The following is a 26,856-nucleotide window of genomic DNA, read 5'->3' on the forward strand; positions in this document are numbered from 1 at the left end:
TATGAAAAGAAATAACAAGCTCCTTTCAATAAAAAGGCTTGGCTAAGGAGGAGGGAGAAACTAAACCACCACTGTCGAGCAGCTGAATTAAAAAAAATACTCAGGGAGCATAAGATAGCCCTAATGACCAAAAACAAAAATGGCTCTCAAGGAAGCCTGTAAAGAAGACAAAGAGCTGGGTTTAATAATGACCCAACACACTCAGAATAAGTACACTGCAAAAAAGCCAACTTGTATTTTTTGGCCTAAAACAGTGATTTAAGTTGGTAAAACTTGGAAATATAAATGATTGACATTAAGGGCAATAATGTAAGTTAGCACAACAAAGTGAGCCAGTTGTATGCTCAAAAACAAGTTGGTGAGTTGTTGTTACTTATATCCTTACGTTGGGGTTCAAAAAAAGGGACAATAGTTCTGTTAACTCTTATTTCTTTGTTGTAAAATGCGGGAAAGCCAACTTTCCAAGTTGCTACTGCGTAGAGTAGCCATTAGGGTATCAATGCTAACTCAAAATTGTTACAATCGTGCCAATTCAGCATATTGCAGAAGTTAGCAGAAGTAAGGATTTAAAGTTATTACAATGTAAAATTATAAGTTCGTACAACTTACAGTTGAGTTGACAAAAATCTGAATTCAGAGCTGAGCAAACTCAAAAACAAAACTTAAAATATTTAGTTTAACTGTCCAACTTAAAATTTTATCTAAGTTTGTTGCCTTGAAATTTTGAGTTCACCAAACTTTTCTTTTTTGGCAGTGTACTTGCAGGAAATGTAAGAGGAGACGCTCTCTGCCTCTGAAGGTGAGGCAATTATTCAGCACAGAGCACTAAACCCAGCTACATATAGGCCTCACACAGCTGGTCCACATCAGGGGCAATCAGACACACACACCTGACCTGCACCTGGCTGATCACTGATCACACTCAATGATTGGCAAATGTGAATACCTCTCAGTTTTAGCAGAAGAAAGCAACAAATAATTGATACATTTACATTTTCTGTATTCCCAACTTGATTTTCCCAGTCCCAGACTAAACACTGAAAGTCTTTAGTAAATCTAGGAGTTTTACTGGAGTCATATATTTAGATTTTTGGGGACGCTGTTTCTTAGTGAAGAGAACAGTAAGGAGACCCAGTTAAAATGTATAAATATATATATAGCCTACATAAATAAGTAATAAATAATCAATGATTAATATATGATTAACTAAATGAAAGTTGATAGAGCTGATACATATAATTATTTAATTAAACAAATTATAATTAAATAGGGCATAAATGTATATCATGAATTCATTTCTAAATGTTCATTTCCTTTATTCTTCCTTGTATCTATTTTTACTGTAAAATAGTCAACTTTTCATGTCAGAAAAACAGAAACCCTTTTTCAGCTTTGTGAGGGGCATTTTGTGGCGTCTTCTCTTCGTTTTATTGTTTTTTTTTCCCAACACAAACCACTGCACACACTAGAGCAGCTGGAGCCAAAAGCCGCTTCTCCTAGTACGTTTTTACTAAGAGCATGATGGGAAAAATTGCATGGTAGGAAAAAAATGTTAAAGATTCTAGTTGTAGTCTTGTAAATAGTTACCCTGAAAGATTCACAGTCTTTCCTTCTCAGTCTGAGACTAGGCTGGGACTAAAAACTAACACTTGTCTTTAGGTGTGAGCTTTCCGGGACTCTTTTCCAAATCTTTTCAAAGTCTTCTTTGGTAGCATAAGAGATATTGGCATTCATTGTGATTTCTTCATGATTTACAATAAATATCCCAATTTTTCAACTGACGGGTCTAGTTACAGTATGCTTAAACTGTGTACGGAGAAGATAAATCAGGTGACTTCATTGACAGAAATAAGTGTGAATACTGTGACTTCATCACTCCCTTTTTATAATTAATTTAACTCTGTTTGTACATGACATGGGATATTTATCATACAGTAATCTAAAATTGCCAGTACCAATGGCACAACACTACCAAGCATTGCTTATAACCCAAATCATTTTGCCAAATATTAAAGATCCTATACGTACAGGGCATTCAGACTTTTCAGATTACCATGATTACTTTCCCTTTTTTTTTAATAACCTGAATGAATAATATTAACAAAGTTGACAGGGTTCAAGTGGGAAAAAGGTGATTTTTGAGCGGTTCATTAATTATCAATTCAATGAAAACAAAAAAAAAATGTGCATCTAGACTCCTCCTTATTAACTTATTTATTATGTACGATCTCTCAGCCTTAGTAGCCCAGCTACTCCAACCTGCTGACAAAGAGCACGGAGGGAAAGATGCGAGACAAGAAAAAGAAAGACTGCAGAACAGAGGAAGGTGCACCTGAAAGAGCTCATCAGGTATGTAATATGCTAATACTCCGCACACAGGCTGTAGCGCTGAACCTACGGTGTGTATTTCATCTGCACAAGACAACTTTATTAAAAAGACAAAACGTCATGGGGCTGGTACAGCTCCACAGTTGTTTGCTTTCATCCTGAGCCCGTGAAAAGACTCGGTAATAAATCAAGTAGACACATGAAAGCAGATAGTGTGGTATCCTGTAACTGGGGACGCAGAGAAGGAGTCTGATATTTAGATTCCCTGAAGATACACTAAGAGGCTCAGCTTCTCTAGTGTCTCTGCACTACACAAACAGACATCAGAGAAGAATTGAGACATGCTGATGAGGAATATCCAACAACGTGTGGAAGCCTGTTATCTAAAAGGGTCTTCAGAGAGATGTGAGGGTAGAAGAGAAGAAGCGGGTGAGAGACAAGTGAAACAAAAGCTTCGATAGAAAGCAAAGCAGCGGAGGAAAGGTAGAGGGGGAGTCGAGACTCTTGAAGGACTTTAAACATGGTAATTTAGAGAAAGCGGCAGCGATGAGAGTAAATTATTCTGAGTGAATGTGACTGTGGAGGACCATGAAGTTGAGAGGGAGCAAAAAAAAAAAAGATTACAAGGTAAACTCTGCTACATCTACGGCAAATGGACACATAAATGAAAATAAATGAAGCTGCTTGAGAAAATGCAGATAATTAAGGACAAAAAGAAGTCTTGAGTCTTTTTATAAATAGTATTTGAGATTGAATGCTTATGGTTTGTGTCATCAAATAGAAAGAAAAGTTTTTCATGTGCTTAATGTATATTAGAAAGTGTCAGCGAACGCAATCTTCATCTTGTCACATACTGATAGTAACTTTTAGAAACCATTATTAAGATGATAAATATGAGTGAGCAAGCACCTCTGCATACAGCCTATCACAGCACATTAGTTTTAAATTGACATGTCACTCAAAAACCTTGATGGACATATCGCTCTACTGTAGCAGACAAGATGCCATGTCAGCATTATTGTTGGAGTGTCGCAGCATGCAACGAGTAAAAAAAATCACTGCAATTCAGTCAAACAATTGCAACATTACCTTTTTATTTCTATAGATCTTTATCCAACTGTACAAACACAATTTTTTTTCTTACCATGTCCTGCCCAGCTGCTAAGAAAAGTAAAGTTGAGTCAAATGTAGACAGTCTAACTCTGATGCCTTTGGATTTTGAGGGTATAAAATATGATGTAAAATCACATAATCCTTACATTCACCATGAATAAATGTTTGTATTATACAGCGATCCTTTGGAGATATACTGTAGATTAATAGGCTCGAGCAACTATAGCTTCCCAGAGGTTTTTGATATCCGTTCCATCTGTCGATCTAATTACTGCCACTTATGCCGATTATCCTCTCCTCGTCACAGCGATGCCAAAACACTCTTTCCCACAGCCATGTCCTCTAGCTCCTACTGAAGGATCCTGAGGCTCTCACAAGCCAGGTGGGACATATAATCCCTCCAGCATGTTCTCAGCCTGCCCCAGGGTGTCCTCCCAGTTGGATGTACTAGAGATCCTCCATAGAGAGGCTTCCAGTAGACATCTTCAAGCATCTCTATGGAGACACTCTAGCACATCCAGCTGGAGAGCCTCCACAGAGAGGCTTCCAGTAGGTATCTTGGTCAGATGCCCAAACCAACTCAGCTGGCTCCATTTTATAGTGGAGACGGTTCAGTTAGACATACTGGAACACCTCCAGAGGGGGAAATCTTGATCAGATTTCTATATGAAGTCAACTGACTCCTTTTAATGCAAAATACACTCTGCAAACGGGGAATGGTGTCAGCCATCTGACCACCCAAAACTAGCTACTATAAAGGATGGTTGGGCAAGGAAAGACTAGTAAATTCAAAGCACTTTGGTTGTTTCTTCTTTGCAGCATTGCACCACAGGGGAAAAAAATTCTGATTAGGAAAAAAGAGGAACCATAACAACATTATCAGCATTAAGCAGAGATGGTACTCACTAAAGCTCGGTATATTTTAAAAGCTTGTTATACCAGTAATACCCAGTATGTAAAGTAATACCATTAGAGTACTTCAGTTGAAACCTTTTTATTTTTTTTCTTCATTTAATACCCACCATGTGAATGGAACCATTTAGTTATGTAAAGAGCCACCACTATTTCATGTATTTATATCAGATGCCACGGGTGTGTAGTACAGCCATTCTTTTGAATGTTTGCCAACTCTGCCAAATTCACTGTATTCGACTTTAATTAACAGACTGAGTTGTAGCTGCTGTGGTAGTGGACCAATCGCGTGTTGCATAAAAATCAATTGCAGGTACTATTTCACTGGAGAAGTTTTGATACTATTGAATACAGGGTTATTTCAATCCTTACCTATCGATTGGGAATACTCAGCCCCATAAACCCTGCAGAGTTCAAACCTCAACCACCACAACAAAATATGCTTGGCTCTTACTGAATCTGAGGTTTGACAGTCTTCTTTCAGCACGCTGGCATTAGCATACTTGGAGAACAATTCCAGTCTTGTTTTCAAAAAAATGGCAAACACCAACCTCCATCTGGTATTCTATAGATGTTTTCCCCAAATTCCATGCAACATTGAAGAGGTATGTCAACCAAGACAGCCAGACAATATTGAGAAATGTTCCGACCTCAGGGTAAATTTCATCCATCTGGCACTTTAGTACTGCAGGGCTTTTCGACCACCCCAGTGACCTGTACCAGAAGGAAGGGCAAGGCTTCCCCTAAATCTTTCAACTGTGCCTCCACTGTGTTGGCAGCATTCTTAAGTTCTTCATATTGTTCATTTTATCACCCAAGTCAGCAGTATTTCTCCCCTGCTGAGAACATCTTTCTGGAGACCACCAGCGGGATGTTGGGTTGCTGCCACGACAGGCATGAGTGACCTTCTGGCTACAACTGGGAGCGGTCGTCTACACAATGGGCCAATCAAATACCACGTCCCCAACCTAACTGAAGACAGAGCAAATATTCCTCCAGAGTTATACTGTATGTAGCTGCTATCCCTCCATGTTCTACAAAAGCTTCAGCCCCTTCCTCAGCATAAAAGTGACATTCAACCTCCAAAGTGTAGCACAGAGTCAACATACCAAGACCACCACCTTCACTTGCCATCTGATTGGCAGCACACCAGCCCATCACATGCAACCTTATTGGCCCATACCGAGGATTTCTTGAGCTGAGAAATGTTTTTTGAAGCCCAAGATTTGTTGAGACATAAGCACTAATATGGGGTTTCAATGTCCAGAAAAACAAGGTATTAAGACTGCAGGTTGGAAATGATTTAATCTATACTGCCCACCAGTGTATTAAATCCATAACCATAACTCTCTGTATGTCATCAGCCTCTACAGCAACAAGAGGTGTTTGGAATTTGAGAAAACCTCAGTATTTTATGCCTTCCCAGCATTTCCTTTTCAGCCTTTTTATGACATTGACGTATTCATATTTTATAATGCATTAAGGTTTATATATACAGCATTTACATTCCTCTGAAACAGACTGTCTAAGAATGCCAAACAGCAGTGAGATGTCCATGTGCTGGCTGCTGTGTTAACTCTCTGAAAAGAGCTTTTCAAGTCAGAATTCTCTAAGCTTGAACACAGCATTAGGAGTCATGATGAGACATCTCCAGTGGCCAGACATTTTCAGTTGGACATGACATTTGCTTCTTTGAGGTTTCAGGGCACAGAAGTACTGAAGTCTTTGAAATGCCAAGGGGACAGTGGATGGGGTATTTGAGCAGCTAGACTCCTCTTGAATACAATGAGTGTCTTAGAAACTTAGAAAATCAGAATAACTTCCTTAATGTAAGAACACTTGGTTTCGGTGGATATGCGTGACATCGTCCAAGACAAACAGTTTATGCTTATTAAAGGGGTAAAAAGAAAAAAAAGGCAACAAGCAGTATGAGAAGACATGAAGAATTCTGTTTAACATAAGATATTTCTCCAGTTCTCAGAGTCTCCACGTCTCAGTGTGTCCATATGAGGAAGGAACACTGACATTTGAGGCAGCGGAATAGCCGAGAGAGAAGTAATAGGACGGAGGAGACATGAAAGTAAGAGCTAAGCGAGAATATAGAGTAGCATGCTGAGGGGGGCTGTGGAGATGCGTGGGGTGGTACTGTACCTCTGTTGCCAGTGACTGTGGGGTCTGAGGCGTGGGTGCCTAATAGAGCGGTAGGATCTGGAGGGATGGGATGTAGGGGGGTAGTGGTGGATGGAGGCAGGGTTGTGGGGAGGTCTGGTGGAGGGGACAGACAGACACATATATACAAAAACAATACAACAACAAGCAAAAATAAATTCACACGGGGGTAGTTAGACACTTTAAATAAACAACACAAATCTGTCGAAAACATTATACAGTGATGGGAAGCAAAAATGAGCTATATTTTTTAAAACAAATCAAATCATAGGATTGTTGAAAACACACAATAATGAGATACTGTTGATGCAATGTGATGCACTACACAATATTAATTCAATTGCTCATCCTTTTTATGTGGCCTGATTTTTAAGGATTTTCTTCGGGTACTGTTCAAAATTCATATTTGACAGACAAACACACTGCAAAAAAGGTGTGTCTAAAAACACTAAATCTGAGGGAAATTATCTTGCTGCATGGACAGATAATTTCACTTGACAAGATTTCTTAAATTAAGATTGTTAAATCTAGAAATAAGCATGTTGAACGCTTAAAATAAGAAATTAACTCGTAAAACAAGATAAATGATCTAACACTTCTAAATCTAAGTTTTTTTTTTATCTGGGTAAGAAACAAATACATTTGCAGTGTAGGGTTACCTATCGACATAACTTCTCATACATACTTTTGTGGTATAATCGTAAACTGTATAGAGCATCAAGGAGAAGACAGTTGGAGATTCTAGCTATATTCAGACTTTCTGCATGGGTAGAGTAGAGTAGCCTGCGGGTACATCTTGGGCAAAGTGCAAAATCTGAAAAAAGAGTGATGCAGTATGCACTAAAAGTGTAATTGAGGTAACATTTTGCAAGCTGACATGTTCTGTGTGAATTCTCTATATTTTCCTTGTCGCTATGACTTAAAGTCTTCTGTCTGGTTCATTGCTGTTGCAAGTGAACAAGATTAACCTTGAATCTGCTGATGTTGGCGGATGGCTCCTGCACTGGGAACCCATCCGGACCGAATGAAGAAAGTGATATGACAAATGATCTGTGCCAATTATCTGTGTTTGCAAGGCCGTTTTCACGAGAAGGTGGCCAAACCTTCATTACCATGCTCTGCCTCTGACTTCCTCACTACAGGATCATGGTAAAATCGCTTCATCCAAGGCAGCGTTTCTCACTGTCACATGTTAAAGCAACAGGAAAAACGAGAATGAAACATTGTGTGACAAAGTTAATGAGGTTACACTACCGCCTTGGCTTTTATGTTTGTGTCACTCTGCTTTTTTTATGGTGAGCTTGAGGCTTTTAATTGGCTGTGGTACTCTCTCTCAGGGCCAACTGTCCTGTGTGTCTCGGTGACATTTCAGCCTTCGCGTGAATCACTAAGCAGCTAAGTGCATGTCTTCAGGAAAAAGGGTAGAGAGAAAACGTCTCCTTGTTGGAGGGGAACCATTAAAAAGATGTTTTCAAAGAATTATGGCTGCAATTGTGAAAGGCTAAAAGGTGTGCTAATCACTAATGAAGGGTAGGAACAGACTGGCTGCCATTTCAAAAAGAACAGGTAATGAATAGGACTCTTTGACCCTCCCATACCTAATTGCCTTTTTTTGTGGCATATAATTTGTCAGTTTAATAACATCACTGTCATGAAGTGCATTGGTTATTCTTGTTGTTACATTCAGCTGGCATTTGAAGGAATTGTTAGATGCACGCAGACACCGTGGCATGTGGGACACTCATTAAACCATACTGAACGATTCACTGGCAATTAGGTAATGAGTTTTTAGGGGTTAATAGAAAGTGCAAATAAAACTTTTAAAGTAATAAAAGGGTTCAGATACCTATTTTGAGTGGATTTATAAATTATTAAAAGGGATAATAACATTATTTATCTTTCACCTTGGATGATCTTAACAAATGTGCTGCTATAGATCCTTTTCAAAACTGTCAGACATCATTCTTACCTGTATATCTATCTATCTATCTATCTATCTATCTATCTATCTATCTATCTATCTATCTATCTATCTATCTATCTATCTATCTATCTATCTATCTATCTATCTATCTATCTATCCATCCATCCATCCATCCATCCATCCATCCATCCATCCATCCATCCATCCATCCATCCATCCATCCACCTATCTTTGAATGCAAATGTGGCAGCTGTGACATTATTTCACTAAAAATTCTGAATAGAAACAGTAAACATTGTGATTACTACATTTGGGTTTATCTTTACATTTGTTTTGTTACAGTTGCTTCTGTGTAGGATGAGAACAAAATGCAAAATATAGTGACAACAGCACTACTAATGAGAATAAGTTGAGTGTGAGGTGTTGAAGTTTGGGATTTTATCTTGTCCTTATCTTGAATTTATTTAGTTTTCATTTTACACAGCAGATGCTACTAAACAAACGCTGCTAGCTGCAGTCCAAGTTGTAAGCCACTATAATACCCTTCATTTGGAAGAAGACATTATATTTATATGACATTTATAATCATTTTGATACATGTGTCTTTGTAATAAAGCACTTGACTGTCCCTGTCGTTATGTGTAGTGATATGACTAAAGTCAAGATCGTTGACTTTAGTCAACGATCTTTATACGATTTTGAGAGTTTCCTGTTGGAGAAATAAATAACCTATATTAGCTTTTTCTGTTTAGTAATCAGGGCAACTTCTGTCTCCAGTGGTTGATTTTAAAAAAAAAATGAAAGTTCTCATCTGATTTATTATCCTATATATTATAATATAATATATTTGGAAAACAAGTTGGCTAAAATATCTGTCCGATAATCAATGGGTGATGTCAAAGTGGCTTTTATATAGTCTATGTGTCCACAAATTAAACATTTGCTTTTACTGTGAAGTGTCTAGATTTATTACATTTGAATAAATCACAGCATTGGGAATCGGAAAAGTAAATGACTGATACAATCTCATCACATATAATCATATGTAACTTCATGGGAGTATGTGATCTTCCCTCCCTTAGTGTGCCACGTGTTGTGCTGTTCAGCATTTGTGGCATTAAAATTTCAACATATCTGATATTATAGGTTTTCATTTGTTGCTGTGGCCTTCATGGCTTTGACCATCAAAAAGCACTTCATGAACTATTGATGGCGACCTTAGTGGTGTCCTTCAGCGGCTCCACATCTGATTATTACTGTACAAAGGACAGTCAAGAACATACTAGGAATTATTCTAGCTCTGACACAGCTGTTGGCGATGGTTTATTCTTTCACATTCATTAGATAAGATCTGCTCTTAAATAAGAGAGCGAATGAAACCCCCTCTAGGTGCATGTAATGAAAATAATGTAACGTTTTATTGATCCACTTAGGAAGAGACTCTTTTGCCTCCAGTTGTATGTTTTCTCTGGCCAAAAACTATTTGTCAGGTCTTCTACACTACCTAAGTTCCTAAAACAGTTGGGAAAAAAGATGTGTCACTGCTCCCTTTTTTAAGCATTATTACTTAATGCCAAAAGACAAATTGCAGCAGGGAAACGGAAGCGAGGAAGAGCTATCTGTTTTCCCTCACGCTGAGTCCCTTCATCCCCCACCTCCTCTGGCGTTACTAGGAATTACTTATCCTTCCTGGTGATATTCCTGACAACGCAGCACTAAATTCTGCCTCCCTCACACATTTCCCTCCTGGTATATGTGTGTGTGTGTGTGTGTGTGTGTGTGTGGAGGATCTGGAACGCAGGTTTATTTAAGGAAAGGCGTTGGTGGCATTTGTGTCACCTGAGGCCCTTATTCTCCCTGCGAGAGATGGTACCACTAATCACTCTTAGCAATGATACAGTATGCAGATCAGGATGTATTATAATCCTGGTTTGGTGCCTGTGAGGTTCATACTTTCCCCTATTTATATGTAGCATTAACAGAGTCCACGGCGTCCTCTTTCAGCTTTTTACCTTCATCTATAAGTCGTGCCAAGTAAGGATCTGATTACAATTTCTCTCTGTTTCTTTCCCTTTGGTCATGATCACATGATTACCCACATATCAGCCTTTCCTTTAAACTCACCATAGACGTAGAGTACATATTCAGCGCTGCTGGTCCCTAGGTGGTTGCCGGCTTCACAGCGGTAGGTGCCATTGTCTGTCTTGTTGAGCGAAGTAAAGGTGAGCTCCCTCCCCTCCACAATCACCCTGTCCAGGTCAGGAAGTTCACCCCCGTCCTTTGTCCACATCACAGGATCCGGCCTGGGAGGTTAGGATGTGAAAGAGGAACAAGACATGCTTTATGTCCCTGTCTGAAGCATCGTATAAAAGGCTGACATCAAATAACACAGAATTTGAGTGACTTACGAGGGGTTTCCTTTGGACACACACTCCAGCTTTAAGTACTGTCCCTCCTGAGGGACTGCAAGGGAGTTGATGATCTGCACACGAGGAGCATCTAGGACCGACAGAGAAGAGGAGTGAGGACATGGAATACATTTACATTAACATTACCATCCGATTATTATTTTCATTGTGTGTTATTGTTGAACAGTTCACTATTATATTCTAAATCAAGGGTAAAAAATATGAGCCAAAAAGGCTAATTTCATTAAGTTTTCCTTGAACTCAATCCTATAATTTATAATACAACCGAATAAATATAACATAAAAAGAACTCAATTTATGCTATGTCATTATAAGACTTTTGCCAGAGTACAGACATGTTAGTTTTTCATGGATGATAAATTATTACATTTTCTTGGCCAGCTAACAGGATTCTGCACCCATAAAAGCATACTTAGCTATACTTCTTTCATGTATTTTTCTTTCCCGTTTCTTTCCATGTGTGTGTTTTAGTGTGTGCGTGTTATAGTCTAGACTCACAATGGACCTCCAGTACTTCGGTGGCCTGCTGTGGTGTCTGTGCGAGTGCCACATGGTCCACTCTGCAGGTGTAGGCCACTCCATCATCATTTCTGTCCACATGCAGCTGCAGAGAGCTCCGTACTGTAAATGTCTTCCCACTTGCATTCACCTCTTTGGCACCTTTGAAGAAAGTTGCATACCGTCAAACATGCAGCACATTTATCTTGCAAGGCTTGCGGGCCACACATCGACAAGAAGCCCCTGTGCGTTTGGCTAAGTTTTGCTGCACAAACACACCAAGACTCCACCAGGGTCTTCTATCCATATAGACAAGGACCTCCCATGAAATGCAACAAACATCTGATCTTGTAGCTTGTAGGTATTTTAAGGGAATCATGCATATTAATCCTGTAAAGATTATACACTGAAAATAATGAATAATCAAACAAATGATCAAAAAGTACAGCTGAGGACACACATCTCCCTGGATGCTGTTTTGGCAACCCTGCAGCCCATGTCCAACTCTTGCCAGGACTCTAACAAACCCACCTGCATCACCTCTAGGTCAGAGACTCTCGAAATGGAATGTATTTATTTACACTGGAGGGTTTTTTAACCACCTCTGGCCTCACCCACCATCTTTGCCTTTGGCTTCCATGGCCTCACTGCTCCCACACAAAATCTAAATCTCAACAAACACTTTCTCTTTCCTCTTCCACTAATCCTTCTACCTGACAACTAAGAAACTCAAATGTAGAATACAGGTATAAGCCTGCCACTGGGTGCCTCCTTCAGATGGCATTCTCCTCGTGTTCCGAAATCTGTTGCTGCATCCTGGCCCAAGTGCTGCCCAAAGTGATCGTGATTGGTTTTAAGTAGGGCTGGGGGAAAGGACGAAAATGCGGTCAAAACAAAAATGAAAAATGTGTTGTTGTAGAAAATCTGGCTGGCTTGCCACTTATGTCGTAGAAAATGTTTAAAGAAAAACACTTGACGACCAGGTAGAATCGAATTACAGCCTTGCTCGGGATTTAATGGTACAGATACAGATGCCAAAGGTGACAGACAAAGCCAATGATCAGAACAACTCTGAGGAGACAATGCCTTGTGTTGTCTTTTTTAGTTTGCAGGTTCGTGTGTCATTATTTCTGTGTAACTAAAGTTCAATGTCCTAAAATTTCCTGTTATGTTCCACTTTTAATATAAGAGCACACTTAGGAGGTCAGATTCCTATTCTAATGTTATCATATCAACCAGAGCATCCGCTTTGGATACGCTAAGTTGACTTGTCTAATGAGTTTTTCCTTTCCCATAAAAACTGAAATCCTACCTGTTGCCATGTCATGCATTAAGTTCTTACATTACCTATACATTTTCAACGGATTTACACTACAGTCTATTTTTTTCTCCATTGCAATTTTGAAAAACCAGTAGTTATGTCATGTTGTGGCAAAGTTTAAGTCATTTGGACGATGCTTTACCTTCTGATTCTTGCACATGGGAGCCAACTGCCACAAAACATTCTATATATTCTTGTTATACATATATTGTTATTGATATATGAAATGATCTGTAACAGGATAGAATAATTTGCCCATAATACCAAGCTCTTGTTTTAAGTTATTGAGATAACCCAGTGTGTCATACCAGAATGATAATGGGTGCACCCAGACTAGCTAACAGCCATTTTCAGCCTCATTGTGACAAAAACATTATCGGGTCCAACGGGACGTTTGGCAATAACTTCATTCAGCTTTGTTGCAAAGTGTCATTAAGCACAGTCCTCTCCATCTGTACAACCCACGCTGAGAGCTTTCCCGGCAACACCTGCTTTGTAATACCAACCAAACAGCTGATCCACCTCTATACGCCCATCACCACCCTAATCATTGCCAAGGCATTGGAAATCTCCTCCAAAACAGCTTCTTCAAATGATCTACATGATGTCCTGAAATTTGGCTTGCTCCTTGATCGCATCATTCCACTTATTGCTTCATTTGCCTCCCCAATGATACGGGCCTTAGATAAGCCAAATGGGTTTGATTAAAGTTTCACGACCAGCCCGCTTCACACCAATCTTTGACCACTACTTTAGTGTCCTTGAAATCTTATTGGCTCGTAATAAATCATCATCCCTGAAAGCAGTGATGCCTAGTAGGCAGAGACGCCCTTTGAACAAGAAAGGTCAGAGAGTTGACTCCCACGCCACTGACTTCCTCTGTCCCCGTCAAACTGTCCTTGAGCTTGACACTCTGTACCTGGTCAGGGTGCCCTGTGCACGGTCCAGATGACCAGAGTTTCAGCGCTTTACAGAATGACAGTCCCGGACGACACTGAGATTCTCTCTGCATACCTAAAATCATCTAATTAATTCTTGCAGTTTTTAACACATTCCTACTTGTTAAAGAAAAAATAACCCTCTGGATTTTGGAAACATCCTCTATCTTGATTCTGCACAAATTCATACCTAAATTATTTGAGAACTCTGGCTGTGTTTAGGTACCAGACGACATTTAATGATGCCAATTTTTGACGAGGCCTCAGCCCACGCGTTTGACATGAATGTTCTCCTAAATTCAGTGTTAAACATGCGTTATGTAATACAAATGACCATCCTCCTCCAGACAACACACTTAAGCCAACATTCACAACTCACCACTGCTAGATCTGCTTTTACCTACTAGCTGTAACTTAATTGCTTATACGTATCCACCTCCGAGCAGCTTTTTTAAAAACACATTCTTCTTTTCAATCGCATCTGTTCAACCAGTCTTTGGGGGGTAGTTGGTCTGCTCACATCATTTCGGTAGCCAGTATTTTAAATCATATCCAGCCCGTTCATCCAAACTCCTACATGGATTTTTTTTCACAAGGGTAAACATTTTTTTTATAATACTGTATTCAGCTGTCCAGGCTTATCTCTGCATTCAGGTGTTGCCCTGCTTTGTAAAATCACATCCCTTTTTCTTTTCTCATCCCAGCAAATTAAAAAAAAAAGCATCAGTGTATGTACAGTCTCTCTGCCTCTCATGCTGGCCACCTTTGTTTGTATGTCCTAAAGAGACTGTTTACGCTCCATATCCTTCTCTCCTCTGCGCTCATCTGCTCCACTTTCCGAGCCTTCCACCCCACTGTCTTCTCTCCCTCTCCATTCTGCCAATCAACTATTCCGCTCAGTCACTTCCCCCCAACTGAGGCAATGAGCCCGCCTCCCCTAGAGATGAATGACTGACAGGTCTGCAGTGTTAGCAACATCCACCCAGACAACAAGAGTGAGTGGGGAAATGGCTAGATTTTCTTCACAAAGAAGAAACTGCAGGAGACAAGAGAGAGTGAGACACAGTGGAAGGCTGTAGAGAGAGGACATCGAATTTCTAAAATCGTAGCATGCTTTAGCAGTTGCAAACATCCACCTACTATTTCTGTTAGTTATTCCACGTCCTCATGGACTTTCTCCCAGCCGCCTCCATCAGTTAAACTTTTCTTTCTCTTTCTATTCTGCACGGTTCCTTTCACAGTCACCCTCTCCTTTTTGTCTGTTTTCTCTTTTTAATATTTGTATGCTATCCTTGAGGTTAGTATTGGGGTTAATGACTAACTGGTTTACTGACTTGCACCCAAGAAAGGTTTAATCACACACTGGTGTATCTGAAAAATAAAATCACCTCATTTCAAAAAGGTTATGTTACTTTTATTTATTTATTTATTTTTTACCTCACAGCTGTTTCTAATTTGCACATATTTTCTTTTTTGTCTTGGCCCAAGTTAAAGAGGATTATAATTTACAGTGTTTTCATTCTTTAAAAGTATGTCAATTTTAAACCACTTTGTCTGAATACACTCAGTGAATCATCTTGAATTGTGCAGTTTGATTGTGCTCATATGTTATTCTGTTCAAGACCAGAATTTGAGTACTTCAATCAATGTGATGGGCACTCAGCGATGCCCCTGCAGCAACTAACCTAATGTTCTGTCTGTTCCTAAACTTCTCTATTTATTATTGGAGGTTCGGCTTTTAGTAAAAAAACACAAAATTACTTCTCAAAGTTAGTTCTATCAAAGAAGTTCCTGATTGTAAATGCACTCCAATCTGAAACAACACTATCACAGAGATCAGAAAGCTCACTTTGAATGCAACTCTTCTGTGTGATTTTAGAGTCTAGACCCATTTAGATTCTTGTCTCATGGCGATTTGAATGAACTCTGATTGCCTCTGTGTGGTTCAGGATAAGGGTGCTACAAAAAATGCTTGCACAAAGTTCAAGTTTATTAATATCATTATTCGGTCCAAAGACTTCTTAGATCCGCGTTGAGAACATAATAACAGTTGTCTAACAGCAAGTAATACCTCATCGTTAAAGTGTGTCAATCTGCATGCTCTCACAGCTTCTGAACTGTTGTGTGTGTGTACACAACTGTGAGTGGGTGTGTGCATGTGTGTGGGTGAGAGGAGAAGGTATAATTGGCCTATAAATATCTTATCACATTTTAAGTGCAGCTGAAAGGAGCAGCTGACATCAAGCTGCCATTAAAGCTCAGGGTTGTCAATCAAAAAAAGTCATCTGGCCAGTCTCATACAGCTGGAAAAAAAATTAGGTTTCCCTTTCAAGAGATTTTTATTATTATTTTATTATATTATTTGGTCATTAAAAAAACACTGGAAATAACACATTATAGCAGCAAATTAGTTACTTTTAACTGCTACTGGCAACATCACAACCAGAAGAATTTGATACATTCTATGCAGCATTTTCATGAGTACTCTCACAAAGTGTCTTAAATGGGGACAAGTGTTTTTTTTTCTTTTTGCAGGCTTTGTATATGATTTAGAATAAAAATCACAACATCAGTTACATAACACATTAATAGTGAGTTATTGAAGGACAGAGGTGCATTCATACGCATAGAATCCCTTTTTGATTTATTTCTATGGTTAACAAAAGAGATAAAAACCCTGCTTGAATTCTCTTTATATTTTCATTTTAACTGGCGAGCAAATTAAAATGCATCTTTAAGCTCTTGAGCCTGTCATCATGAATATGTATATAAATTGTAAGTGCAGCCAGCAACCAGCAGCCTCATGTGTATTGTCTACAACTGCCCTCTTGCATTAAACTGTTATTACATTTCTGCCTCTCTTAGTTGCAGCTTTCTCACATTTTAACACAATCTACATGGTTTCCTGTTAGACAATTGGGAAATTAAACATGTGCAAAAATCTTTTCCGTCACCTGTGCATATTTTTAAATACAAAAACTGCACACCGTTCTGCCATATTCACCTGTGGAACCTCTCCTAAACAACAAAAAAAGCCTGGCAGTGTTTGGCTGTGACTGCGGCACACTGTTCTGTGGGTGGGTGCTCAGAGCTCTGCATCGTTGGTGTGAGCCAAGACGGAGCCTTGGAGGATTAGAAATGGAAATGACAGGCGTAGAAGTGTGAGAATTTGACCCTTTTATGTCATTTCACAGGAGAGAGGGACGACCCAAGAAGAGAAGATGGAGGGACAGATGAGAAAGACATGGGAAGACTGCCGGGGCGGGGACGGAATCATCAACGACAGCAACAGGGCTGACTAATCCTGGCAGCAGGGGTCCGAGGGCTGACTCAACGTACCCTGATCTGCATCCCATCTGATATTTAAATTTAATTTGCCTGTAAATTTGCTTGTGGGCGAGAATAATCAAACTATGTAAAAAGAAAAACAATTTAGATGCAATTAAATTCACAAAGCAAACAGAAAACATCTTGCCAAATAACGACCTAGTTTGCATGCCTTGCCTGTAAGACGATCTGCACATCAAGAGGTATGGCGTAACTTGAAAACAAGAGCACTAATACACAACAGAGAAACAGATTCCAGCGGTGGCTGCGTAGGATTGTTTGTAAAAAAACTAAATATATAGTTGTAAATATACACAACATCTTGTTCTGTTATTTCTAATAACAACAACAACAACAACAATGATAATAATGACCATAATAATCATAATAACGATAATAGTAGTACTAATTATATTTCAGATATTCATAGTATATTTATTAAAGAAAGTTGATTTACTAAAATAGACTAACTCAATAAATTACTTTATTCTTTTTTTATATTATGAAATCATAAAAAATGATGACAGACATTCAAAGCCTCATCTGAAAACCTCAATAGATGGAGAAAAAAAATGGAATCTGGTACAGCCTTGGTGACATTTTGTGGTTTTAAAATCTGATTTGGATTTTGTATGCATGATTAACCCTTTATCGGGCGAAGAACTATACTTGGTATCTTCAGTGGATATCAAAATGGGGTCCCCGTGTCTCTCTGTTTGTGCAACAACATTAATTTGTAATATTTAGAGAAAAAAGTTGCAAATTTACTAGATGAAAGTGGCAAATCTACAAAAAAAAAATGCAGATTTAAGAGATTTAAAGTGGCAAAACTGCATGAACAAAGTCGCAGATTTACGAGAAAAAAGTGGAAAAAAAAACGTTTTCTCGCAGATTCACCACTTAATGTACATAAATCTGCGCATTTTTTTCTCGTAGTTTTGCCACTTTAATCTCGTAAACTTTTTTCTCAAAATATTACCCCCCTCCCCCGGGTCCGTATGTTTTTTTTTTTTACACATTCTGGCTTTATGGAATATCCTCAAATATTCTCTAGGGTTGAAATTTGGAATTTGCAAGTATTTCAATGAGTGCCCTATTAAGGGTTAACAAAGCTTGGATGTTCTGAGGAAGTCTGAATAAACATGAGCACTAATAAACAACAGGCTGCAGCTCCAGTGAGGTGTGGAGATGATATATTGTGCCGTCCACCATCTTCTCACATATTCTTGGTACCGTGCAGCTTTCAGGGAGCTGGGCTGTTGGCAGCCTGTAAGCACCCTCCCCTGTCTGACCTGTCTAACCAGCTCCACTCTGCACTTAACTGACGGGTGACTCTACCAGGGAGCCCTGTTGAGTTTCTATCAGTGCCTGGCAGACTCGTCATAATGTCTTTTCTGACATGAAACTCCCAGAGCATTCACAGCTCAGAAATGTCTACCTCGGATTCACGGAGACTGTTTTTCACTCGAGAGGAGAGGTCTGGTCAGTGTTGGTGCCTTGGCATTTAAAGCTGGACAGGTGCTCCACCTCCAGGTTGTTGCTCTTAATGGGTATAGACAGTGTGTGCAGCAGCTGATCTGCTCTTCTTTTGCCCCAGCGGTCAAGTCTAAGTCTGTTAACCTGATCACACACACTTATGACGCCAGAGACAGAAGGCAAGTTAGGCACACCTGAACATATTTATTCAAGGTGCCACAAGTTGAAGGAAAAAGTAAGTAAGTAAATAAAAGTGGTGCATGACAAATTTGTGCTCGAGATATTTCTACACTTCATTCTACACATCTTGTGATTGACACCTTAAAGTTGTGATGCTACAAAGTAGTGCTGATCGATTTAGAAAAAATTTGCAATTGCAATATAAAATGATCAGTGTTTTTTTGTTTTTTTTACAAGGATCTGTACCAACGAAACCAATTTTTTAGGCCGGGATATCTCTATAGGACCACAAGACTTAATGCTGTATTATGCCTCATGTGATATGGATATTGCATTAGTCCATATCTTGGATGGATTATGAGACAACCAGCCCCTGGGAACAGACATGCAAAAGACGCCATAATCTTTCCCCCTAAAAAAGAAGCAGGAAACAAAGGTTCAGCCTCTTTTTATTGTTTATTGTGTACTGTTTTGTGTCTTTTTGTAGTCATTTTGAGTCTCTTTGTGGTTGTTTTGCACCCTTTCATAAGTCTCTATATGTCTCTCTGCAGCTGTAGTGCATAGCTTTCTAATTGTTTTTGTCTATTTGAAGTCATTTTATGTCTTTTTAAGACATTTTATGTTTCTCTGAGGCCATTTTGAGCTTCTCCCTTGATGGTTCATGTCGCTTTGAGGGCCAATAGGGGCCCATGGGGGCTGTGCCTGAAAGGCCCAGTAATCCATCCATGGACTTCTGATGAATTGTTGAACCCTCCGAAAACATATAAAACACATAGACCAAAGAACTCTACCTTGTCTGAACCCAGTACCTTGATGTAATTTATAATATCAGTCTCACTTTCAACAGAAATACTGCAAGTACTTTTGTACTTGTGCTGCCCATGTAGACAGGATATAGAGGGCGAATATGCGTTTTTGTGTGTGTGACTTACACATCTTTTATTCATGCCACTGTGGCTTGCAGGAGCCATCTTGAAATTACATCTTTAATGGTCATTGATCCACTGCACCCGAGGGAGCTGGATAGTATAAATGTAGTCCCAACACAGACTTTTTAAGTAGTGTGCAGGGTTGTCTAACACTGCCAAAATGACTGAAAATGTATTTTTCTTTGAACTGGAAAAGTACTTGAAATTCCTAAACTTAATTCCTATTTTCGTGTTCACAATGTCACTTGCAGTCTCATCAACCTCAACATCATCCTTGGAATAAGCTCCAGGAGCTAGTGCCTATTCACTCTCCCCAAAAGCTCCTTCTAGAGCAAACCTTAGAATAATGATGACCACCTTATTCTGTTCTCACTCACAGTAGTCAAGGACAATTACCCATAAATGAAGAAATGGCCGGCACTATTTGAAAAGGTTGTTCGGTCTCTGTTCAACTCTCGCTCAGACTTGAGTGATGGCGTACTGAAGTCAGCAGACAACGATATAAAAAACAGTGTGAGGTGTGTCTGCAGTAATAGTTCCGTGTCCTTGACTAACAAATTTGACAACAGAATAAGGATGTGACCGCAAGCGAATTTGAATCAAATCTTTGTGTTTTCTTCCTTAAGCCCCCTTGGAATAGAGTTATCGCGTAACATGATGAAGCAATAACCTCTACAGTTTAGGTCAGAGAGTATGATAATACTAGTCCGATAGAGAACATCCCTACCCTTATTTGAAATAAATATTCATTTCATCTCTGCCTTGCTTGGTCTCCACGCAGCTCCCTCTGGTTCAGTGGTGTGTAAACAAGTGCTACATGTGGTGATATTGGCAGAGGTCTCTCTGGGTTACGGTGTGTAACTGAGATAGAAATATATCATTACTGGGTGGGGACTGAGGGGATCTAAGGGACAAAGAGACTGAGAAATAAGAATATTGGATTCCGTTCCACACACACAAGCTTATGTCCTTACATGCAGGCTGTCTGCTCCATCTGTCTGTTTTGCTCACACACACATATACACACACACTTAGCATAGGGTGTCCGTTAACTGCATGCGAATGGGTGATGGACTGCTCCAGTGGCTCTGCCGGTAATATAATCTTCTCTATTTCCCCAGATCCCACACCAATATGTCACAATTGTCATTTATTCCCAGCATGGTCGCCCACAATCAGATGGCTTTTCACATTGAACACACCCTGATCCTGTCAGGATGATGAACACTTCAAGTGCTCTCACATACACCTACACATGCATACATCCATTGTGTATTAACATGTGTTGCCCTTTGTGTTTGCTTTTATATTTATACTGTCGGTTTTAAATGTGGAAAGGAAGTCAGATAGCGGAGAGTGGCTTGCACACAAATAAACTCTCTTTTGGTGAGATATATAACAAGTTCAGTGTCCAGATAATAATTCACACCTTCTTTTACAAGAAAGTGGACCAATTAGTGGCAGAATTGCATTTGTGGTGCAACAAAGAAGTACTTAATGTGTAAATGTGTCAATCAAAATCTGGAGAACAGACTTTTTCCTGAACTAAACATGTCCTGAATACGTCTGACAAATGCATCAAACTGAGCGACAGCCTGCTAATTAAAAACAGACACCTACTTGTCAGGGAAGACAGGGTATTAATCAAGTAATCAATGTGTCCTTCACCTTTGAGACCAACAGGCACTTTAGTATTTATACCTACTTCTCTCAGTTTATATATAATTTCTATTGTGTAATAAAAAGATAACGGTGACAAGGTTAGCCACGCAGGGAAATTAATAATATAGTTCAAGGATTTTTTTTTTGATTAAAAGATGTGGCAATACAGAATAGTTTCAAGGCTTCATTCATAATATTGACATTCAAATTCTAAATAGAAATGTCCGTTTATTCTGTGGTATATTATTTTTAGAAACAGATTCCAGTGGTGGCTGCGTAGGATTGTTTCCAACTTGTGTGAGCCAAACTTTCCAATAATTCCAGAATACAAACAAAAAGTTAAAATGTAAAAAAACTAAATATCTAGCAGTAAATATACACAACATCTTGTTCTGTAATTTCTAATAATAATAATAATAACCATAACATCATAATAATCATAATACTAGTATTAATAATAATTTTGATATTGATAGTATATTGATTTACTAAAATAAACTAAACTAATTTAATTCAATAAATTAATTTATTCTTTTTTTAAATTATGATGTCATGAAAAATGATGACAGACATTCAAAGCCTCATCTGAAAACCTCAATAGATGGAGAAAAAAAATGTAATCTGGTACAGCCTTGGTGACATTTTGTGGTTTTAAAATCTGATTTGGATTTTGTATGCGTGAGATTAACAAAGCTTGGATGTTCTGAGGAAGTCTGAATAAACATGATGACACAGATTCAATATCATCTCCCAATTTCAGTTAATTAAATGGAAAGATACCGTGATATCTGCTTAAAACTGTGTGCAAAACCACCATTGATTTGGGCTTATCTGCTTGCTTATCTGGACCCTGGGAAACCCTAATGCCAGATAGCAGGCTGAGCTGTCAGGGCTTAAGCCGGGGCTGAAACGGTGTAATGGCAGACACTGAGAGAGCTTTCAGTGAATTCAGAGAGGGACCAAACGTCACCTCCAATCGAAATGCTTGATGAGTCTGAAAGTGGATCTGACAAGAATCTTCTAATGCGACATTTGTATAAAATCTCAAGTTTCTGCTTTCTGTTTTGGGACAATGTTTTAAAGATTTATTTTAGAAAAAGTAAAATGACTACACAATGCTGATGGCCTTTTCCTTAGATATGTAAAAATTATAGTAATAGAGTAATAGACATATCGGTATCCATTGACAATGGCATATACGTTGTCCAATGCATGCCGGTATAAAAACTTTTTAAAATTTAACATATAATGCACAAAGTAATGCTTGGAGTGGTTTAGAAATGGGGTTACTATTTTATTTTATTTGTTCTTTCATAATGATTTAATTGGACTGATACTTAACATATAATGATGTCTATTTAGCTCTTTTATTTGATTTATTCTTCATTTTCTCATTTTATTTATTTATTTTATTTGATAGGGACAATGCAGTTAACATAGATAGAGGACATGCATCCGATGTGCTGCATATAGAGATATAGCTTCAGCTAATTTTCAACTCCTGTCCCTAGTTGGGCTTTTACAACTACATACAAAATCACAATACTATAAAAATCCAATATACAATTTCCCCATCTACAAAACAGAATAAAATGACAAACAATTACAATATACATTTACCATGAGAAAAAAATAAATAAACCCTGTATAAATATAGCTTAGAGTTTAAGATCCTCAAAAATGTATTCAACAATAAGGAGAAGAGAAAGAAAGAAAAGAGAAAAAAAGAAAAAAAAGCAAATAATCTTACATACCAATCCAAGGTAACTACTCAAACAAATATATACAATAATAATACAAAGGATAAAAAGAATAACATTGCAACCCAATCCATCTTTGTTTATAGAATGTATAATGCAAAATAATGTTTTTTATTTATTTACTTTTTTAAGAAACCAGTCCATTGAGTATCTTTCCAGAGTCATATTGGTTCAAAAATTGGTGCACAATACATATAAAAAGTGTAAATTTTCATTCCATCTCAAAAATGTAAATTTTTAGCCAGTATATTGCTACAGTTCCCTACTAAAATGGGTTTTGGTCCCATCTGTCAGACTCTACTTGTAAAGAATATGCAGTACAGAATACATTTACACAGAAGGGTGAACCTGAACACACTATTCATGTCCTTTCCAGGCAAAGAACTACAACCTTGTCACAGTGAATAATATACTGATATAAAATTGTACAAGACCCAAATTAAAGGGAGCAGTGTGCCAAGTTGAGGAGAGAATTATAGCATCTGACCTTAATGAGAAGGCGTATCCTCTTGAGACTACCTTCACTTCAAACCACCAAGGATATCTCTGACTACCTGTTAACGTGGCGAATTAAAAGAACATTATGTCCTGGCCACGTTTTCATTCGCCTTACAGGAAACTCTTCTCTCAGTAGTGGGCCACTGGGAGAAGCAATAATCACCCGTAGAGACACAATAAGCCTTTAAGGAAAAATACTCACTCTGCTAATTAGTGTATATTCTTCTATGAGCCTCATGTTCCTCAGAAGGGTAACAACAGGAAATAAAGAGAGAAAGACTACTGTGTTGCATTACAAAAACATGGTGATTAGTTAGATTAGAAAAAAGGAATATTAAAGAAACAAAACCATATGCTACTTATTTATTAAGTATTTCGTTAAGAATGAATAAGTGATGCTCAAGTAAAAACTTTAGATTTGTCAACAAGCATGAAGCACAGATAAGCATGCTGGTTCAGGGGCGGCTGGGGTTCATTTTGAATTACAAACTTGTATTTTCAAAAGGGGGCAGCAGTTTCTCTTGCGTAGGGTCTTGGCTTGGGTATCTGAGAGTAGTAGTAGTATGTTTAATATTGCAGTGTCCTAACTGTCCAAAGCAGCACTACGTAGCATGACACTGCAAGTCAATTTTGGCTGAATGTCTGTTGAAAGCTCTGTTTCTATATATTCCTGCCACTTTCGCTGAGAAATGACAACCTATACCTACTTTACCTAGAGGATACCTCCTCATTTCTCAGCAAAAAACACAAAAGGTGGCAGCTGGCTGGAGGTACATCACCAGGGAGCTGAAAGTTCCTGGAGTAGCTTTACAGAGACAGAGCGCCAAGCGACATACTCTGAAAACCACGCACACCTATCGATGCCACGATACACAATCATGTGCTGAAACCCTAACACAATGCCTATTTCTAGCTTCAACTATTAGATTTCAACACATTATATGATTACCCTATTTCTACCAGAAAGGACAAGTTGGCTGTTAGCAAGCTAATGCTAGCTATATGTTAGGGGAGCGTGTCTGTGTTCCCCTGCTCATATGTTCCCCTCTTTGTAGGAGACTGGGGAACATAGGACCCCTTTCCTCTCTTTTCCCAAAAATGTTCCCCGGTCTGTTACTTTTTCCACCAATACTGCCAAATTCCATGGCAAATAGGCCTAACCCTAACTCTAACCCTATTCAAAAAGCCAAAAAATTAACTGCAGAGTAACGAGAAAGTAGCTTCTGTGCAAATGTAAGTTTTGGGCTGCTTGAGCTAAGGTGGGCCATGCGACGGTAGGCCTGCTGGCCGTGCTGAGAGTCTACCGTAAAGATTGATAGATTACGGGGAGCAATCCTATGCTGTATGTATTGCTACAGGGGAATATAGGACCTTTTTTGGGAAAAACGGGAAACATAGGACCTTTTTTCTAAAAAAGGGTCCTATTGTAACTACTGTGTTACATTACAAAAAAAAAGATTAGAAAAAAGGAATATTAAAGAAAACAAACCATATGCAACTTATTTATTAAGTATTTCATTAAGAATTAATGAACGTGATAATTAACGTGATGCTCAAGTAAAAACTTTAGATTTGTCAACAAGCATGAAGCATGCGATAGGTCCCGGGGAACATAGGGATGACCCCTATATGTGCTAGGGCACTTAGCTATGCCAACGCTAGTGGCAAACACTTTAGCTTAACTAATAGACATGTAGTTACCCTTAAACTGACTTTGGATATACAACTTGCACTGCAAGCATAAGTTACCACTATATATACTGATTTTCAGGATCGGACAGTTTTCCCTATTGTAGCTGCTGATGTCTCAGGGTCTGTATACGTCTGTATCCACTTTTGTCCTTTTATAAGTTCAGTTTTTCAGTTATTCAGATTTTAATAACATAGTTATTGGTTCTTTACCCTGTTGGTAGTACATTTAACCACACAGTGGATTTAGACATTTTTCTGTTGTTTGCTAACAGATGAAACTGACAAGGAGGCTTCTTCATTCAATACAAAGTTAAAGGAGGGAGATTGATTGTTTTCCCATCTAGTGGGGGTGGTACTTAAGTGCACTCTGTCTCTGTCAAAGTAAATGACCATCACTAACAACCTAGTTATTTGCTGGTTATGTTGTATGTAAATTCCACTAAATATCTTAATATATAATGTGCATTTTCTTTCTTTTGTAACTCATCTTTTGAGTGGTTATGTCTCCAGTCTGATCTTGAGCGCACAGCTGATAGGGACGTGGTTTGTTTACATTACGTAGAAGTGCATATTTAACAGATTCAGTGTGGACGGAGAGTATTGATGCGATAATCAGACGCTCGCTTGCTGTTTGGACATGGTGTAACAGCTCGGGGTGACCCTTCGTTTTCACATTTCTCCAAATTTGATGCATGCATGTATGTAAATCAAGGAAAATAACAAAATGATGACAAAAAGCATTTCCACAGAGTACTTATTTCTTATTTCTTATTATACTGTCCATAAAGAATATTGTAACACACATATATATTAATATAAGAACGGAAAAAAAAATTGTGTGTCACATATACCTAGTTAGTGTTCTTAGTGATACCAGAGAAGAACATCTGATAGCAGAAAGAAAAAGTATTATTATGCAAAGTTAATAAGCAAAATTATACATGCTTTTGAAAAGAGGATTTTTTGGTTTATTAATCCTTTGTCTAAGCAGGGAAATGAACTCTGTGAAGTGTCTGTGTTTTTAGCATCTCAAAGCGATCTTACTTTAAATGTTTCTACATTTAATTGGGAGTTTAAGATGTGCAACACCTGGCTGCTTGTTATTCTCACTACTGAGATTCAGTGATCTGTTGGGTTGCACAAAGATACTGACAGCGTCTTTTCAAAACCTGCATTGTTTTTTGGCAGTTCTAATATTTCAAAAAAAGTAAACCTGTTATTCTGAATCCTATCTCTTTGTTTACACTTGCAGTCATTTAAATTAGAAAAGGCTGATTTGCATTTTGTTATCTGCCTTTAATCCACTTTGAGACGCAGCATAGAAACCTTTGTGAAAAGTTCTGCAACTGTGCTGATGATCTGTGACAGCCTGTCCCACTGGATTCTGCATTTCACTTGATACAGAACCGTATCTGTTTCTCTCTTCTTCAAACACCTCATTTCATCATTTCATGTCCCCAGCTCTCTTTCTTTAATATTCCATCCTCTCTCTCTCTCTCTCTCTCTCTCTCTCTCTCTCTCCCACTTTCTCTCCTGCTCTCCCGTTCAAACAATTACAAAGCGGATGGTTCATCAAGTCGAACAGAGCGGGAGCAGGGTGGAAATGAGGTGTGTAGTCCAGTCAGTGTGATTTAGAACAGCCCTCTGATAACAAGGGAGGTTAATGTATCGGTCTCAGGCCAGAGGACACATGCTGAATC

At 38.6% G+C, this 26,856-nt stretch overlaps 1 protein-coding gene across 3 annotated transcripts in view; it reads right to left on the reverse strand.

The window, feature by feature from the left end:
• Positions 1–26,856, reverse strand: part of cadm2a (cell adhesion molecule 2a) — a 268,631-nt gene that overhangs the window by 17,836 nt on the left and 223,939 nt on the right. For 2 of the 3 annotated variants that reach the window (XM_059351982.1, XM_059351981.1), the window contains 4 exons: positions 11,374–11,535; positions 10,855–10,945; positions 10,571–10,749; positions 6,505–6,618 (listed from right to left, as the gene is read on the reverse strand). In XM_059351982.1, coding sequence (XP_059207965.1) covers positions 6,505–6,618; positions 10,571–10,749; positions 10,855–10,945; positions 11,374–11,535 — 546 coding nt within the window. The remainder of the gene's footprint in view (positions 1–6,504; positions 6,619–10,570; positions 10,750–10,854; positions 10,946–11,373; positions 11,536–26,856) is intronic. The other variant, XM_059351983.1, reaches the window with a different exon arrangement.

This window comes from Centropristis striata, chromosome 15 (assembly GCF_030273125.1).
Source record: "Centropristis striata isolate RG_2023a ecotype Rhode Island chromosome 15, C.striata_1.0, whole genome shotgun sequence".
NCBI classification, from domain to species: domain Eukaryota; kingdom Metazoa; phylum Chordata; class Actinopteri; order Perciformes; family Serranidae; genus Centropristis; species Centropristis striata.